Below are 18,308 nucleotides of genomic sequence, written 5' to 3' on the forward strand. Positions count from 1 at the left end.
AAGGACAAGGACACCCTGCCTCATTCACCTGTGGATAAATGGAAATAATTAAGTCCCATCACTTGTGTGTTTTTATCTCAAACAGCACAGAAAAAAAAAAAAAATGTAAGCAGCCCTCAGAGCCAGATATGTAACAGGATGGGTCCTAGACCACATGGAGTTTATAGATCTTAGCCAAGACATCTAAATACTAAGACCTCAGCTCTGAGTAACCTACCTTCTGAAACAGGTTACTCGGTGGACAATAGGTCTGTGAAGTGCCCTACTGCACGGCCCAGCACACTCCCCATGGGGCTTGCTGCCATCTCTCACCAGCCCTAGCATCCTACTAACCTCCAAGAAGAGCTGCAAGCTGACTGAGCTGCAGGTGTTACCCCTGGAGACTGACAAGACCCCATACCTGGGTGGAAAGGGCAGAGGCTGGCAAATGAGACCTGCAGATGAAACAGCAGATTATGGGGCAATTGCTTCAACTGGGAGCACAGGAACAGAAAGGGATCCAGGCCACAGGGTATTGGAGCTGCCTGAAAAATGCAGTTAATAAAGGAAGGGTAAGATGGTACAGCTGTGGTCTGGTAAAATCCCGCAGGCACACCGCAGTCCCTGGATAGGACATGCCTCTGTGGTGGGAGTCACAGAGCAGCTGCATGTGGCTCATTTGATTGGTAAAGCCGATGGGATTTCCAACCCTGCAGTGGTATGTGCGGGAGGGAGTGGAAGGAAGGTGACCATGGTGGGCAGACATGAATGCATCCAGGCAGCAAGGCCAAGGAAAATCAGGTCTCCTGCTTTTGAGGTGAAGGCAAGTTGCCCTGGCTGTGTGCAATCTAGTCGAGGCTGCTGTGCCACTCACTCTCGTCAAATATGCAAAGGGACTCCCAGCTACTTTCTCTTGCATAAGAGTGTGTTAGGTAAGCACCAGCATACAGCATGGTGGTGCAATTATTTGTCTAGGTGCAGCGCTAGGCACAAGGTCATTGACACTGTTTGTTAAAATGCCTCTATTTCAGACCTTCGCTTCTGCCTCGAGCGCAGATGCTTCAAAGAGATTATAAGAAGAGTGAGTACCACTCTCATTTCACTGGATGAAAAGTAATATCTCCTTCCAGCTTTAGGCACAACAGGGTAAAACAGTAAACAGAGCTTCACATTAATTTCCATTATATTTAGTAAGGAGGACTTAGTATAATTACACAAATAGCTCTGTCCTGCTTCCTTTGAAATCAAAAGGAGTTTTGCCATTTACAGAAATTAAAACCAGAAAAATGTTAGATGTGCTTTTGCCTTTTCATGGGCACACTGATATCAGAAGAGTCATGTCCCAGTGGAAGTCAATGAGATGCTGCCATCTTACACCAGGGGCAAATGCTACTGATGGTGAGCTGTCATTCCTCAGGCTAATTACAAACTCATCAGTTCAGGGATTCTTCTGAGTTCACTTTTAGGGATCATTGTGATTAATCCTCTGAACTGTAATTTTTAGCATTGCGATGATGTACCTCAGGACCTGTGTTTAACCCTCCTTTGGGCTGGGAAGCTGACAACAATTAGATGAGTTGTCCCCAGCTGAGTGCTGGCCTGGTACCTTACCCACCCTGCTGTACCCTATTGTTTAATCATACCTCACTCCTCTTAATGAGACTCATTTATCTTTCTTTCAAGTTTCATAGTATTTCCTGCTTTACTGAGATTTATGATGAAAGAAAAACGCTGCTAATTGATCCCCTTCAGGTGACATTATCTCTTGCAAAAGCATCAATCAGTGGTGGCAAACATCTGTTTGATAAGAATTTTGCTTTTTATATTCCACTTTGGAAATTTTAAGAACAGCCAGACCTCTGCTGATAAAGGATGAGCAATGCACAGCCTTCATCTGAGAAATTACAAGTACAGGGAACATTAGTAATAGAAATCTCTCAGATCTCTGGCAGCTTGGTGGTGATTATAAGATGTAGTTGACCAGACCAGCAAAACCCTTCCATCAAGAGCTGCCCTTTGCACATTAACCTACATGTGTATAAGCCTCTGAACACAACGTCTGCAATAGCCTGCGTGCACAGCTGTGTCAGCCTGTGTCAGCCCACAGACAACAAATTTTCCAAGTTCAGCTATTTATTGAAAGAGCAAGAAAGGAGCAATCGCTTTGGTCCTTGGCCCACATCAGTTATTTGGCAGCTAGAAAAACACAGGGAGAAAAGCAGTGGAACTGACTGACCATGGCATCCAGGCTTGTGCAGAAGAAGAATGACCACTTTGCTCCTTCATCAAAGTAGTTATTGCTGCTTTCTGGACCAGATGGAAAATGATCCTGACTGTCACACCGAGTGAGCTGTGTGTTTTAAAGAGCCATTCTCCCTAGGTTCAGGCCTTGAGGGCACCGATACACCTCAACTGCCCTAAGTAGGCTCCCAGGGACTAAGCAGTCTCCCAGGGACCCCCACTATCCCTGCTCAGCCCCAGGGATCCAGCTCAGCTCTGTCTGGGCACCTCGTCCAATCCTCCCCTATGCTACAACAGGCTGGGGCTGTATAATGACAGAATTAGGGATCCTTTTGATCTCTTCATCACCTGTCAGGAGTTGCACAGATATATTTGACACTGGCTCAGGGCTGAGGGACTGATTTGATAATTTCACAAGGACCCCCCTCCCTCCATTTTGCTATCCTTCTCTAATATATTGGGCTCACGTTCATCCTTGAGAATCGATTGCATTTCATTGCAAATATTGAATTCTTGGGAATCTTCCAAGTCATCTGCTGGAAAAGCACAGCTTTGTGCATCTCCTCTGTAGTTCAGCTAGATAATATGCATATAAGGATATCACATCAAAGAGAAAAAGAGCTCATAAAAGCAAGAAATGTTGACTGACTTACTAACAACCTATGTCTGGTTATAAAAGACTTCGCTGCAGGGATACCCTACTATATTTTCAGATTCACAAACCTCAGCTGCTATGCTAGCAACATTAGCCTATCCTTGTAATATTTCACAAAAGAAAAAAGAAACAAAAAAGTTGGAAATTATTTCAAGCTTTGCAGTCTCAGCAAAGATTTTTGGCTCTACAACTTCTTCCCAATAAAACCATCCTACTGATTCTGGTTCTTCATCACCTTGGAATTCATGTAGGTTATTCATTGCCTGAGCACGGGGATTTTAGAACGATACTGAGGGAGCATTCTCTGCTCCCATGTGATTATGGTTTTTATACATGGGTTGCACTGGGACAAATAAGCATCCCAGGTGCCAGGGAGAGAAAAATGAGTCTGTTCAATGGTTCAGCCCTTATTTCGTTCCTGTGATTGCCTGAAAATCTCATTGACCTATTCTGCCTGATTCACATTTTTTGCATTGTATGTGCTAAAGACAACAACACAACGATAGAGTTGTCAACAGCTGTCAACCTCCTTTTGCCTGCTGGCAGTGAAAAAGCTGATTAACTGCTTTCAGATGCAGTTAGTTTAGTAAATTAGGAAGTGGTACATCTTTGTCTAAACTTTCAGAAGTTCTTGGGCTGCACAGATATTTGATTGTTTGACTGTTCTATTAACCTAATTTTTATTGAGTGTTCAGCTCATACTTCTAGAAAACCAAATTTGTTAAGTATCCAAAACTGAGCATACAGAAATGGAAATGATTCAGTCACACAGCAGCTTTATGAATATTGTGAAGATCCATTTAGACCATACTGAGGGAAGCAAATATGATTACTTCCAACATTATAGAGGAGACAGGAGTTTAGCCAGCAGAGAGGAGTTTAATTCTGCTGTTGACTTCACTCAGACCAAGACTTCAGCAACATTCCAGCTTTGCAAAGTCCCTGAAACTAGAAAAGCAAACTTTTCCTTGGCTGAATCAAAAAAAGGGAATCAGCCAGTAAGTCAATGGTAATAGACTTATACCCTGAACTCAATGTAAGGTTTCATTTAAAACTAAATTCAGAGTCAGTCTTCGAGGAGCAAAGTGGATGTATCACAGCCAAGTCTCCAAACTAATGGATCCATCCTTATAATAATGTAACATTTTGACCTAGCTTGCCAGAGAAACGGTACCTGCATGAACTGCACAACCCTCCTCACTCATTCACTACAAGAGCGGATGGATATTTGAAGTCACTCATCATACTTCTCACTGGAGAGGAAGGTTTGAGGATTGCAGCACATGATGTATGAGAAGAAACTGAGGGAGTGGGTTTCTTCAGCTTGGAGAAAAGAAAGCTAAGGGCAGGGTGTAAAATTTCCTATGGGTGGGGGTTACAGAGAAGACCAGAGTCTTCTCAACAGTGCACAGTGAAAGGGTAAGAGGTGACAGTCAGAAGCTGAATTTCTGAAAGGACCTAAAGAAAGATTTCTTCACCAGGAGGGTGGAAAAGCACAGGAAGGGGCTGCCCAGAAAGGCTGTTGGAGATCTTCAAAACTTGACTGGATACAGCCCTGAGAAACCTGATCTAGCCCTGAAGCTTGGAGCGGCATGTTGAACTAGGGGACCTTCAGAAGTCCCTTCAAACACAGCTATGCTGCCATTGACAACTCGATAACCAAGAGGCTAACCAGAAATTAATGAATGTTAATAGCACTGAAAACAAAATTTCACATGAATGGATTCACGCAAAGCCCATCATACTAATTTTTTTAGTCTTATTAAGTTGCTATTGCATTGCAACATACTTTTTGGCTGATTAGATGAGAAAACAACTCATTTATAATGAAAAAGGAATCACAGTGAAGTCCACATCATTGTAGTCTGATGACATTGGTGTTCATGCAGCTTTATTTTTAGATAGAAATAACTGAAACTTGGACGAGAGAGAGAGCTCACTTTTAAGGCAGCATTTCCCAGTTCCCAAATCCATTCATTAATTTGTAGCCACATTTCCAGCTGGATTCCTGGGCTCATGGCTCGTATTGCCCTAAGGGCACCAGGGAGTCACAGTCTCTTGTTCTACTGACAGCCTCTTAAGAGATTTCATGTCCTCTGCCATTCATGATCACACATCCTCTTTCTGACAGCTGCAGTTATTACTTCCACAGAAAATCCAGGTTAAGAAAGGCTGAGTGTATATCAAAATAATGTCAGCATCAAGAGGTCAAAAATCATGTTGTTTCTGAACCAGTAAGTCTTGCTACAGCTGAAAAGCTTTTCAGCTTTTCATTGCAAGATTAAGGTCAGAAGTTTCCTCTCTCTGTGAAAAAGTGTGTCCCTTTGTGAGGCCTCCCCCTCCCAATTCTGCATCCAGATATGATTTTAAGGTTCATGATTTTAAGGTGTACTTTGTCACGTAACTACTTTGATTAGTAGCTTTATCATCATATCCATATCCAGCATGAGTCTCTTTTACAAGAATAAGCTGACACATGATTTCAGTGACTTCTATCCAGGATCTGGCAGTTAGTGGGCTGCAGTAACAAGAACTGTTAGGATGAACTATGGTATGGAGCTTCACAAACCTAGAAATTACTTTTATTTATATTAATGCATTCTAGAAGGCTTAGATAATTTTAGTTAATTTCATTATTCACTTTTTATTTTCCTATTCTTTCTAAACTGAATTTTGATGGGGTTTTTTTTGCCTAAATAGAATGCTGTAGGCAGCAAAAGAATTCCATTATTTCATAAACAATTTCATTATTTCTCTGTGTTCTGGCACTTGCCACCTGACACCACTTTGCCTCTCAACTTCTACATGTTTCTTGTGGCATAAAGCTTATCACCACAGACTTCAGAAAAATAACAACACATACTTAAGAAAATTTCCTAATATGGGCAGTTTCTGAGATATGTGTGCATATGTTAAGGGAATTGTCTTCCAGCAAGCATTCCTCTTCATACATAATGTGACGCCTGAGTGTATGCCTTCCCTCTAACTGCTGAATCTGGATTTTCTTCTCTTTGACAAATGTCACAGCTATTTTTCCAGATGATCAATTGTGTAATATCACTACATGGCTAACTTATAGTCTTTCAACTCAGAAAGCTGTACCTTTTTTAGGCTTTTTCAAAGCTAAATTCCTCTTACAAAAAGGAAATGATAATTCTTAAAAATATTTTGCCCATCAGTATTTTGGGGCTGATGGACAAAAGTAGAAGAAATACAGTGGGGGGTAGAATGACTCTCCCAATCCAGATGTTCTTATTTGAAGCAGAATATTTATTTAATGTAAGTGTAGATAAATACGGTAATTGCAATACCTGACAGTTTCATTTAGATCATATATAGCTTCTTAAATGCATGATTACTTAGCTTCTTAAATACATGATTGCTGACTTGTATTTTTTTTTGCACTTAGAAAAAAGGTCTGGTAGGAATCCACTTGCATTTTTCATAATGTTTCATGCATGCCTCTGATACACACAGCTCTCACTCTTGCTTGACTAATCTAACCGTTTCAGGTTACCCACTCAATGAAACGTCAGATTCTCTCTTCCTTGACATATTCTTCACTTCGAATGTAAATAGCTCCCAATTACCATGCAGTGTCAGCTGGAAAGGCATGTGGGATTGAATGAATACCAAATGACTCCATGACTCCAGTACAAGACAACATAAAAAAGCATAAGAACTTGACAAAGCACTTCCCTCAGATGGAACCATTCACAACTAGTTAACGAAAAGTCCTCTGAGTTTAGCAAGCTAAATTAGCAATGTCTTGGCTTTAAATTGTTCTAAGAGTCTCTGGCCACAATATACAACTCACATTCTACAGCACAGGCCAGCAAGCAGCAGTTTTCAAAGTATCCCTGGGACAAATTTTGAGCAGGGCACAGTGGAGCCAGATCACACAGTGTCTGGAGAGGGACAAGGGCCCCGGGTCCTGAGTCCATACTCATGCAAGCTCAGAGTTCAGTCAGCATATCTGTTGTAAGCTGTTCCTTAGTGTATGATGAAAGAGAAAGGGTATAAAGCTGCATGACAAAACTTGATTCTGCACTATTACATGTCTGAGGCCTCATTCTGCTTGCAGGGACAGCAGTGGTTTGGTTGCCAGGGGTACCACTGTGGGTCTGATACAAAAGATGGGGTGCCATATCCCGTGCTCCCTCAGAAAAACTGCACATCCTTTTTTTCTGAGTATTTTCCAAGACAAAAAAATAAAATAATTTAGACTATTTAGACTTCTTGTGCTTGAATAAATATATATGAGTAGATGCAAACTCTTCTAGACAACGACTGTTTGGAAGCTGTGCCCAGCTTCAGTAGCTTAGGTCTTTTTTTCTAATTGACTAGACATTACTGAGGAAAACTGTAGCTTTTTTACAAGTACTGACTGACAGATAAAGCAACTTGGACAAGAACTTTTTCTTTTCAAGTGTATTAAATCATTACATTAAGCTTTAGACAGCAAGTCAAACACAGAAATCTTGCATTCTTGTTCCTTAAAACAGAATAAAGACAAACATTTGACATAACACAAATTCAGTTTCATTTCAGTGTTGAAGGATTTGCTGGAAAGAACATTTTGAATATGACAGTAAATACGAAGGCTCTGAGGATAAGCAACAGTCCAAAGCATTAGGCTAAAACAGTGAAATTACAAATATCTAATACATGACTCACTGGGAATTACAGCAACGAACGATGGATACCTCAGAGGCTCTTCTCCATTTGTAGAAGTGGATAGATGGGTTCAGCAGCGCAGTGCCTTCTGTAGTCTTCTAGTTTTGTTTTGCTTCCGGGAATAGTAACTCACAAACTTTTCAACAGCTTTGTCTGATCCAGCTATTATAAGTACCAGAAAAGAACAGACCTGACATTAGATCATGGCTGGCTTTTCAAACATAGGCACATGGAAAACACAGCCCTTTTAGAAAGCAAAAGCTGATTTCACTTCTGGACTGAGGAACCATCTCTGCATTAGCAATCCTGGCCAGAGTACTTTAATCCAGATGGGACACTTACCTCTGAGAAACAACAAAAAGCATGAGAAGGGCTCAAAGATGGAATACGCTGGTTATCTGGGAGAAGCTGATGTTGACACCCAGATCTGCAGCATGTTGACAAGTTTTGATTGCAAGTCTGGAATAGATCGGCTCACAGAAGAAACTGGGTTTAACGTAGAAATGCACCTAATTATAGGCTATGCATGAGCCATGCAAGGCAAGAGGCTCTTCATTTGAGATCAATGTCCTTTCAAATTTGCCATGAAAAGGCTGTACTAAATCAAATTCCCTGATTTCTCACATTTTGTCTTACTTGGTGGGTATTTGAGAAGCCCCTCAGCAATTTTCAGTGGCAAATGCTGCAATGAGCATTTTTTGGTTTGTTCCCTTTTCCCATCCTGCCTTTGCCATGGTCTGTTCCCCTACAGCACACTTCTTGAATATCACCCTTCCAGGATGACTTCACAGTGCCAGCAGAAAAATGACTAACTTGTTCTGTGACACATATTTCTGGGACTATTACACAGAGGTTTCTGATGTACCTCTGCACATGGCAGTGATACTCAAGAATGCCCCATGTCAAACCTCCCTAACATCTCTCCCTGTCTGCAGTCTTAAGTGAGTCAGTGCACTCCTTATGCAGATCACCTGCTTATTTTATTTTCCACTGGAAGTGACCCACAACCATCATCACACTGAGTGAGCAGCCAAGTAAGCTAGCTGACAGAAAAGGGAGGGAAGAGAGGCCTCTTAAATGGCACCTTGCTTAAGAGGCACTTCTCTGTCGATGACTTACTCTGAGTTCTCTGAATCTGATTTATGGGCCTGACAATACCTACGTCCTTTCTTGACTAAAAAAATTACAAACTGGGTGGTGAAGGCATGTGTATCTCTACTTTCTTTTAAACTTTGTAGGAGATGCCACTGTTCTTTCCCTCCCACATATTTTTTCCTTTTCACTCTGGCCTTGTGACTGGTGCACCTATCAAGAAGTCAGAAACATGGGTTCATTTACATTTTTGCTTTTGAGGAGTCAAACTTGTGTTTTCCCTAATGGACTATTCCAAAACATACCTGGGGTGTTCTCCTCTATTCTTGCTGAAGTTCCACCTTGTACTTAAATGCTGGTGGCTGGAGGAAGGAGACAAGCCTCTGTAACCCACTGTCTCACATGCCCAGCAGACACGGAGTGCTCTGCCTTCTCCTCCCTTCTCCAGGGGCTGTGTCTATGTTTTGTCCAAGTAGCTGCCTCATGACGGATGTATAATCAGAGAGACAGGGACGTACCCACATCTTTCATCTCCATAGGAGTGACCTACCTGTTGGGTTACAGAGTCATGCTCTTCTTCCCCTCCCACCCTCAGTGAATCCAAAAGAAAATGAATGAGTAGCTCAGAGTCACATGCGGATCCTGCCTCACTGTGCCCATGTCTCTTGCTCAGTGAATCACAGTTCATTTCCGTGAAAACCTCATGAGAAGGGAGGGACAAGCCCTCCATATGATTCCCACACACACTCCGCTCTGTTAAGTCCTCAGTCTTGCCTACTGGGTTAGGCAGAGGAGAAAGATGGTGTTGGATCCCTCCAGGCAAAGGAGAGGGAATCAACCTTCTCCTCTCCATCACCCTTGATGAGAGCTCCAACCTCTGGATAACAGAGATGGCTCCAGCAGGACTGCCTCTGGCCATATTTTAAAGGAAACCTGTGATTATTAGTGCATTTTGTGCAGGGCCTCAGCTGAGTGTGCAACTATTTGGCATGCTGACTAGACAGACAGAGGCCATCAGCGCAATAGCTGGAGGAACATCTCAGCTGTGAATCCCAGCAGCGATGAGACATCCCTTCAGTTCTGAGCCACATACTCGACCCATGAGCCCAGCAGTGCCTCAGAGCAGAACTTAGCATCTCATGAGCTCAAAGGTCAAGAATGCAACCACCACCAGTAGACACATCAAGCACAATATATAATTTATTGGTTTCATTTCCAAGAAAGTTAAAACCAGACTGAAGAAGAAATGCATAGCATAATCTCTACAATTTATGAACAATCACATTTTTTATGCAGTCCTTCCTTTTGATTTGTGTATAATTCTGACAGAAAGGTGACCTAAAATTTTGACCATATTTTGAAGGATGCTATTGAAAGTATATAAATCATAAACTGTATCTAAAATATCTTAGCCATATCAGAGAACAGAGTTCAGAGGCTTGTCCTAAAAATGCTGATTTCTGTTCTGTGATTCCAGCCTCCTGGCTATTGTTAGAACCTGTAATAATCACCATTTTTGCCTTGAGATTTGGGAGTTCAGTCCCACAGAAAATGGAATGTGTCTGAAAAATTCATTGTGAGGAAATATGGATGTAGTTTTCAAATATATAGAGGACCTTCTATATACAGCATTCTGAAAATACTGGAAGTATATTTCTTAACCATAGAAGGTAAAAATATATCTGCAATTAGTCCAAACATTTAATTTTGCAGCAATGAGAGTACTTAGATGAAAGAGCCCAAAATGGTCTTTTTCCTATATACCCTGAAGACTGAGAAGTCACCCCTTATAGAACATACAATCTTTCCATGTAATACATGCAGTGTTTTGAAGTGTTTATGCCCTTTTTGTTCCTGCAGTACCTGGGTTTGCATTATGCTAAGTTTCTTCTTTCTCTGAATTTTTTTCACATCATGGGAGGGAAGTTCTTTCTACAAACTTACAGTGCATGTCATTTAAAGTGACTTTTCCTACTTCAAGATTTTCCACAGATCATTGGCACTGAGAAGAATTTGTCTTCGTTGATGGGAAGACGTATCAACACTGGCGGGAACACTCCACTTACTAGAAGGGAAATATTATCCTTTGTTGAGATTAAAAGATTCCTTATGTCTCTTCCATCAATCTGAAGCATTGTGACATTTCCTATCACTGTAGCACAAGGATGTTCCTTCTGGGAAATGCACAGAGTATACTAATGAGTATGTTCATACATCAGAGAAGATCTTTTTCCCCCCTGTAAAATGACAAAATTATTCTTGATCTAGTATTACTAAGCCACAGCAGAGGGAAAGTGTAATTGCCTGTAAATAATAGGTCAAAATGACCAAGCATGACATTTTTAAAGTTCAAATCCTCTCATCCTTAGTTATCATACATTGCATTAAGGCTATTCACAAACAGTATTTGTCAAGCCACTGTGTACTGAAGTGACTTATTTTGTAGTAAATCCAATAACAAGTGAAACAGAGCTTGCTGAGGTTTGCTTTCAATTTTCTTTTCTAACTTCTGTGCCATTTTAAACAAATGACATACTGGTGAGGTGAAGAGGACAGAGCAAAGCACCAGAGATCACCTGAAGGTCAGCATACAGCAGGTCTCTTCATATTAAATTTGCCAGAGCTGCGCTGCCTTTCTATCCAACAAAACAATGTTCTGCATAACAGAAAGGCAAAGAGTGAAACAGTTAAGAGATTTCGATACCAGGAAACTGCTTTTCAAGGTTCCAAAAAGCCTGCTCATTACAACATCAGATAATTGACTATTAGACAGATAAAACCCCTGCTTTTCAAAGCAGACATCAAGGAGCAGTGCTTGGGCTCTGAAGTGGAAGGTACAACTCTCAAAACTGATCCTCAGTTTACATACATATGAAACACCTCTCTCTTTCCGTGTATTTTATGGCAGGTTGTAAGAAACAGATAATGTCTCTTCTCATTTCCATTACAAAGCTCTGCTGAGAGACTAATAAGAGTCTGTTCCAGCTGAAGTGAGTAAAACCAGCTCTTCAAAAGAACAAAAGAAAAAAAAAAAAAAAAGAAAAAAAGAAAGAAGAAACCAGTTTAAAAAAAAAAAAAAAAAGAAGAAGAAGAGAAAGAAAAAAGACCATCTTTGAATTCTGATTTGCACACTGGGTGATGCGTTTCCCTTTTCCCATTGTACACTGCTCTGCGGTAGTCGCTCCCCTTTCAGAATGAGTGTTTGACCAATTCCTTCACAAAACTGCCCGCTCCCCTCCAGGCATATACTCAAATAACTCAAGGATTGCTTCAGCCAGAAGCACTTTCACACAGTTTGAGCCAAAATTGCCCCAAGGAAGACCTAAATCATGCTGGATGAGAGTTCTGACGGTGCTTTTAACGGGTCAAAATTTCACTTCCTAAATGGCAATAGAGCACCCAATCTAGAAGAATGTCCTGTTCCAGAAGGACTTCCTGGAAGCATGAATCACCCTGTGGCTAACTGGACACATGTTGGGGGTCATGAAACACCTGGACTCAGTGTGTTCAGTCTTGCTTTACATTGACTTTTCATGTGTTTTTCTGCTGTGTGGCTTGCTTTATTTATTTTTTAAAAATTTTCACAACAGTTGATATTTCAGACTAAGTCCTAAATTTCAGATATTTTCTCTCAGAAATCAGAAAACAAGAGTCATATTGAGGAGAGTAAAGAACTCAAAAGCCTTCTAAGAAGGCCATTATCAAATGCACAAAGACTAAGAAAAAAGAATACTTTGACCTGTTTGGGATGGAGAGGCATCCAAACTTTCAAGAGTTCCTTTAAGTGGCCATTAAAGACCTCTGAGGATAAATAAAGTTTGTATAGAAAACATGATTGTATTAGTTGAAAAATCTCTAATTAGGAAAAATGTGGCAACATCACAAATACATAAGGAAACAAGTGTGTGGGAAGACATCACATAAAATAAGTCAGATGGAAAAGCAGCAAATGGGAATGAGAGAAAGAAGTCAAGAACAAATGGATGAAATTGCTTTACAGGGAATGTGTTTTGCAAACAGCATAATGAATCTTCATTGATTTTTGCAGCTTTTGGCATCCTCACACACCACTTCTGAAGAGGGAGACACAGATTTCCCAATAAGAGTTCCCTCTTCTCGAGTGCTTTCCGACTGTCTACACATCACCTTCAGTTTCATTTTTGAAAAGCTGAATGCATTGCTACTCTCATGCCATTCTCCCACTGTTCCCTTCCCACCCACATTGTTTCTAAAATATGTCCTGCATCCTCTCTCCCAATTGTGGTTTTAACAAAGCAACATAAGGAAGTAGTGTATTGTTGTGCTTACTTTCCTTCATTGAGATGTGGGTTTCTGACAGCAATGTTGGGCTTGTTTTGGGAGTCATCCACCAGTAAAACTTGATCAAACTTGTTGCAACCTGAAGCAACTGAGCAAAATAGAGTTATGGCTGCTGTAACCTAATCACAAGCAAAAACATGTAGGTGAGCTGTAATTATCAAGGGTTCTGCCATCTGATATCATTTACAGCAAACAGAAAATTAAAAGACTTAAACCAGAAGCAAATGAGTGGAAGTTTTTTCTTTCTTTTTGAATAACTGACTACCGACTTTTCACTGGAGTTGCATATAAATTTCATCTCCACCAGAGAATCTATCCTGAACATTTTTCTTCACTGGATGTCGGGGGCTGAATTTCTGTATTCTCCTTCAGCACTGGAAGAACTTGACACCCAACCGATAAAATATCTGGAAAGGATGAGTGCAAGGGCTGGTTCATCAGGTATATGCCAAAGTTTGTCTGAAAAAAGCAAAATATTTATTGAGATGCAAGTCATGTTAAATTAATCAGATCTATAGAGGATCTCACAACCCAGATATGTTCAGAAAAACAATCTTGCTTTAAGAATAAGGAGGTATGTACTATCTCCATGTAATTAAGAACATTTTAAACTAATTAACTATAATAGACTGGTAAACAAAAGATAACCCCATGCTATTCAAGAAGAATACCTTTAGGTGGATAAATAACACAGTATTTCATCATGAGTTCCACAGTATCATACACGTTATTTACACTCCCTCACAGTCTTGTCATTTAATGACTGTTTTGGCTTCCTGACAAATACAGTTAATGCATTATCACAAATAAAGACTAGGCAGCACAAGAGTGCATGTATGTTCAAACAGTGAGGAAAAGTCTTGCATCTTCTACCATGAATTATTCGCTTAGTTAAGAGAACTTTGTTCTGTCTAGTCTTTGTGAATTTCCCTTCATTTGTTTTTATGAATATTTTAGTATATTTTACAGAAAATATTCAGAAAGTTTGTTTTATTAGGACTATCACTTGTTATCTGTCATTACCTGTGAAGCCACCCTACATAAATATTAGAAATATTTGGATACGTGTCCTTGTGATACTGAATGATAAAGAAAAGAGGAACAGAATAACCACTTCACCCACTGGCCATACAACCCTTGCAGGCACTGAAAACCTGATCTGAGTGTCTGCACTCTTACGTGTGGTCTTGATCTTACGCATGTTGAACGTTACAGTTGGAGCTGTGAACAGCTGGGTGGGATCTGGAAATGTCACAGTAAGAGACTGGTGTGTTTTTGTGGTTTTGTTTTCCAACAGCGGAGAATTTAGAAATGCGCAAGAAACAGACTTGCACTCTCATGATAATATTTTCCAAACAATGAGATAATAGTTAATTAAAGAAATATGTAAAATAAGAAATAAAGGAATGCCAAAGACCATGTTAAATCAGTAATTGATTTGTAGACTTCACAATGTCTTTGTTCTTCAAACTGAGGACCTTGGAACCCAATACTAATTTTTTTGTCCTTTTTTACAGGTTTCAATAAAAAGTATTTTGTTTCAGTACGCTACAAACAAAATGTACCAGTCACTCTAAAGTGTAAAGTAAATAAATAAGCAAATGAAATTCATTAAAAACAGAACTCCATTCTCCTTCTCCATTTCCTGATTACATTTACTGCCATTGTTCAGATCGATGATCCTGAAATTGAGGGAATTACATTTACAGCAGGTTTAGAAAAATATACTAGGTAAAAGGAATTGCAATAAATTAAAAAAATAGTGTTAGCTGAATTTAAGGGAGCATATTTGACAGATTAAATATGAAGGCAGTATTTTTTCTCCTGTTTTTGCACCATATAATTAAATAAAGATACAGTAATGAGGTAACATGAAACAGCTTTTAGTTTTTGAAGAATTTGCAAGAGGTAAGGCTGAGACCTACTCCCAAGTAAGAGAGATCTGTCCAAACATGACCTCAGACTCTGAATTTAGGTCTTTCTGTTTCATTTCTAATCCTAAACATTAAAAAGAAAAAGGTGGCCCACAGAAAAACACTCCCAAGCAGAGTTTTTTTGGCTGCTTCTGCTATTCCTTCATCTTACTGGCATTTCACATATATGGGGTATGAGCTGGACCTGATCAGGCCTTTCCTATTAATGACACTTTTTGGATACCTGTGACCATAATGGTGTTAACACTGGTTGACACAGGGTAGATCCTTATGGTCAGTGTTCTGGTATTTAATGCTGAGGAATGACTGCAGCACAGTAAGATCCCACTCCTCTAGCACAGTGACTGTGCTGGATCAACCATGATGCTAAAATTGTATCTTAGTAACTGTTTCATTTAAAATATTAAGGTGCACAGATTATTTTTCTGGTTTTGCTTTTCTCTTGTTTGTTGACAAGCTGTGGCTTCTCTATTGGCATAACTGATGTGTTTTTCAGTCTTGTGGTTAATAATCTGGATTTACTTCCTATACCCTACTGCAAAAATGACAGTTGCCATCATTTTATTGTTTTAAAAAATCAGGCAGTCACAAAACAGATGTTGTAAAATGAATATTAGACAATGCAACACATTTCACACAGGAAGAAGTTTTATAAGTGATCTGTGTAAATGAACTTATTTGATAAATGAGAAGTTTTCATTTATTTTTACTGTATTGACATCCTGATTTATCTTAAAATGAGACTAAAATAAACCTGGGCAGATTGTTCACTGTGGAGAATTTAATTTACCAATTTTTCTATTGTTGTGAATAATTTAGCAAGATTTTTTTTCTTAAAGCACTTTAAACCATCCAGAATTAGTTAAGAAAAGGCATGTGTGAATACATCTTTTCAGGAGTTCTCAAATACTATTTTAATACTGGTCCTTAGTATCTCCCTATTCTGATTGGACATCTAAAATCTCATAGTATTTTCTTCAGTGCTAAGACTGGGTGATGCCTAAGGAGTTTTCAAGGTGATGGTATACTAATGGTATACATATTTCAGTACTAATACCTGCTTGGAATTGCTGACCTCTTTCTTTTGTGAATGTTCTTAAGATCAAAATTTAGCTTGTGATTACCAGAAGTGGATTTAATATCTTTTAAGTAAATTTCCTTGTTTTTTCCATAATTATAAATATTGACTCAGCAAATACTGATAATCGCACACACCCCCAAGCACCCACAAAAGCTGTGCATCCTGCCATTTTCAGCTCTGTTTCAAGAGAAAGATAAAATATAGAAATTGGCCCTTCTTGCATTTCACTGTTGAAAAATGAGGCTTTCAGATGCAGAGATTACAGCATGCAGAGTTATTACAATGAACCGCATAATCTCCCTCTGCTGTTGCTACCTTTTCCTGACTTCAAGGGCATTTTATTCTGCATATAACCTCCCCAGAACACACTGAAAGCTGGGCAGGGAGTGCTGGACTATGAGTTCTGGGGCTTTATCCACTCAGTCTTCTGATGGCAGTAGGGGCTCTTCCCATCACTCTTAAACTTCACAGGGACAAAAAATGTAAAGCTTCTTGATTAGTAAAAAGCACAACACTTCACTGCTGGGAGAAATAGATAAAATGTACTTATTCTTGCCAACAGTGAATCATATGATAGTCATCATACTCACTTAAAGGAGGAGCTATAAAATGCTGTCATTCTTGCATGTTGTTTCAAGCACATTTACTGGATCAACAGTAACATGCACTGCTTAGATATTCACTGACAGAGAAATATCCTGGGTGCAGTATCTCCTTTTGTAAGACAGAAACCCGAGGTGCTACATCTGACAAAGGCTGAGATGAGATGCCTTCAAGCTACAGCTCCTAAACAATCTGTTAATTCAGACTAGCACTTGGTAGGGAAAATGCCCTGCTAGAATGTGTAACAAACACATAAGTGATACTGTGTGCTAAAACTTAGCTTTGGAAGGATGAGTTCTGGGTTTCGTTCCTGGATGCAGCTGTCAGCTGCCTCCGCCTAATAGATATACCTGTTCATGTCTGCTCATTTCATTCATACAATAACACAAGCTCCCTTCCATGCAAATGTTTGGGAGATGCAATTATTAAGGCCTTTTTTTTTAAAAAAAAAAATGTAAGGTTGTTTTATTAGCTCTGGATTCACCAAAACTTATTAGTAAAGCCTTACAAAATAGGAGAGTGGAAGTGCTCACTTTCAAGATACTGATTTTTCACATTGGAAAAAAGGGAAACTTTTAACTTGGTGTCAAAAAACCCCATCTTTGTCTGATGAAAATATCTAGACAACAGAGGGATTTCCTAAGAACTAATTTTCCTTTGCTCTACCTTAAATAAATGCATTTTCCAGTTCAGTCACCAATGAGAAAAGAGAACCATTCTATTTCAGAGGTCTATTAATTACATCAATCACTGTTTGCAAATGTTCCAGATCTTTTGATGAAAAGCATCGCACAGTGTAAAGCCCTGAATTACTATGAAAATTGTGATGGTGCCTCAGATAAGAAAAGTCATTTGCTATCCTTGCTAACATTTCAGTAAGCAATCCAAAGGCACGGAGTCTAATTCTGCAGGGAAAGAAGCTCTCTCAAGGCACAATGAGATACATAAAGGAGGATCAACAGCCTGCAGGAAAAAACACAAGCCTTTTAGTGTATGAGGGCATGTGCAAACATAATGGATTTTCCTTGATGTACCGCTATCCATACATTTATGCTGGGGCAGACTGCTAATGCAATTCGCTTTGCTGCCTTGACAGCAAGTCCCAGTTTATAGCATCGCTGCAACTCTACCCACAGGGCTTCCGCTATTGTTAGCATTAAACTGAATCTGCAAAACACAGAAGACAGGCAAGAATTCAATGTTCTCTCCTTTCTGTCTATGTGTGTTTTGCATCAGGTGGTGACGCATGTGAAACAGCGTGTGGCTATTTTTATGCTATTTGCTTAATGTAGTTATCTAGTCTTTCGTAGCCTCCTGCAGTAAGAGAGAGAGCTCTGTCACAGAAGGAGAGCTCATTTTTCCTTTTCAGTCAAAAATTACAGAAAGAATCCTTAATGAGTGTTTCTTCAGAACTGATGGCAGCAGAGCTCAAGTTCGCTTTGTAGAGGTGTTTGTGTTTTATTTCAAACAATGTGATAAAATGTTTCATAAAAAGTAGCTGGCTAGGCTTCAGCACCCTGCTTTACATTTATTAGGAAACATGCAAATAGCTTGTGTGGCTAATTACAGATGTTGGTTCTGACTTTCAGCTGCAATCCGTTTATGCAAAGCCTCAATCTTTCACTTGGAACACCCGGTTCTCATCATCTCAGAGGGATGGAGAAAAATATGATTTCAGAAATAAATATCGAACTACCTCTTACAAGCCTTACTTTACTTAGCTCAT

General features: G+C 39.7%; 1 protein-coding gene across 3 annotated transcripts in view; it reads right to left on the reverse strand.

The window, feature by feature from the left end:
• Window positions 1–7,288: 7,288 nt before the first annotated feature.
• MOCOS (molybdenum cofactor sulfurase) overlaps window positions 7,289–18,308 on the reverse strand; it is a 231,180-nt gene continuing 220,160 nt past the window's right edge. For 2 of the 3 annotated variants that reach the window (XM_074875541.1, XM_074875555.1), the window contains one exon: window positions 9,827–13,423. In XM_074875541.1, coding sequence (XP_074731642.1) covers window positions 13,277–13,423 — 147 coding nt within the window. In that variant the 3' untranslated portion in view covers window positions 9,827–13,276. Of the gene's footprint in view, window positions 7,715–9,826; window positions 13,424–18,308 lie in introns of those variants that run through there. The other variant, XR_012629746.1, reaches the window with a different exon arrangement.

Source organism: Strix uralensis, chromosome 1 (assembly GCF_047716275.1).
Source record: "Strix uralensis isolate ZFMK-TIS-50842 chromosome 1, bStrUra1, whole genome shotgun sequence".
Lineage (NCBI taxonomy): Eukaryota > Metazoa > Chordata > Aves > Strigiformes > Strigidae > Strix > Strix uralensis.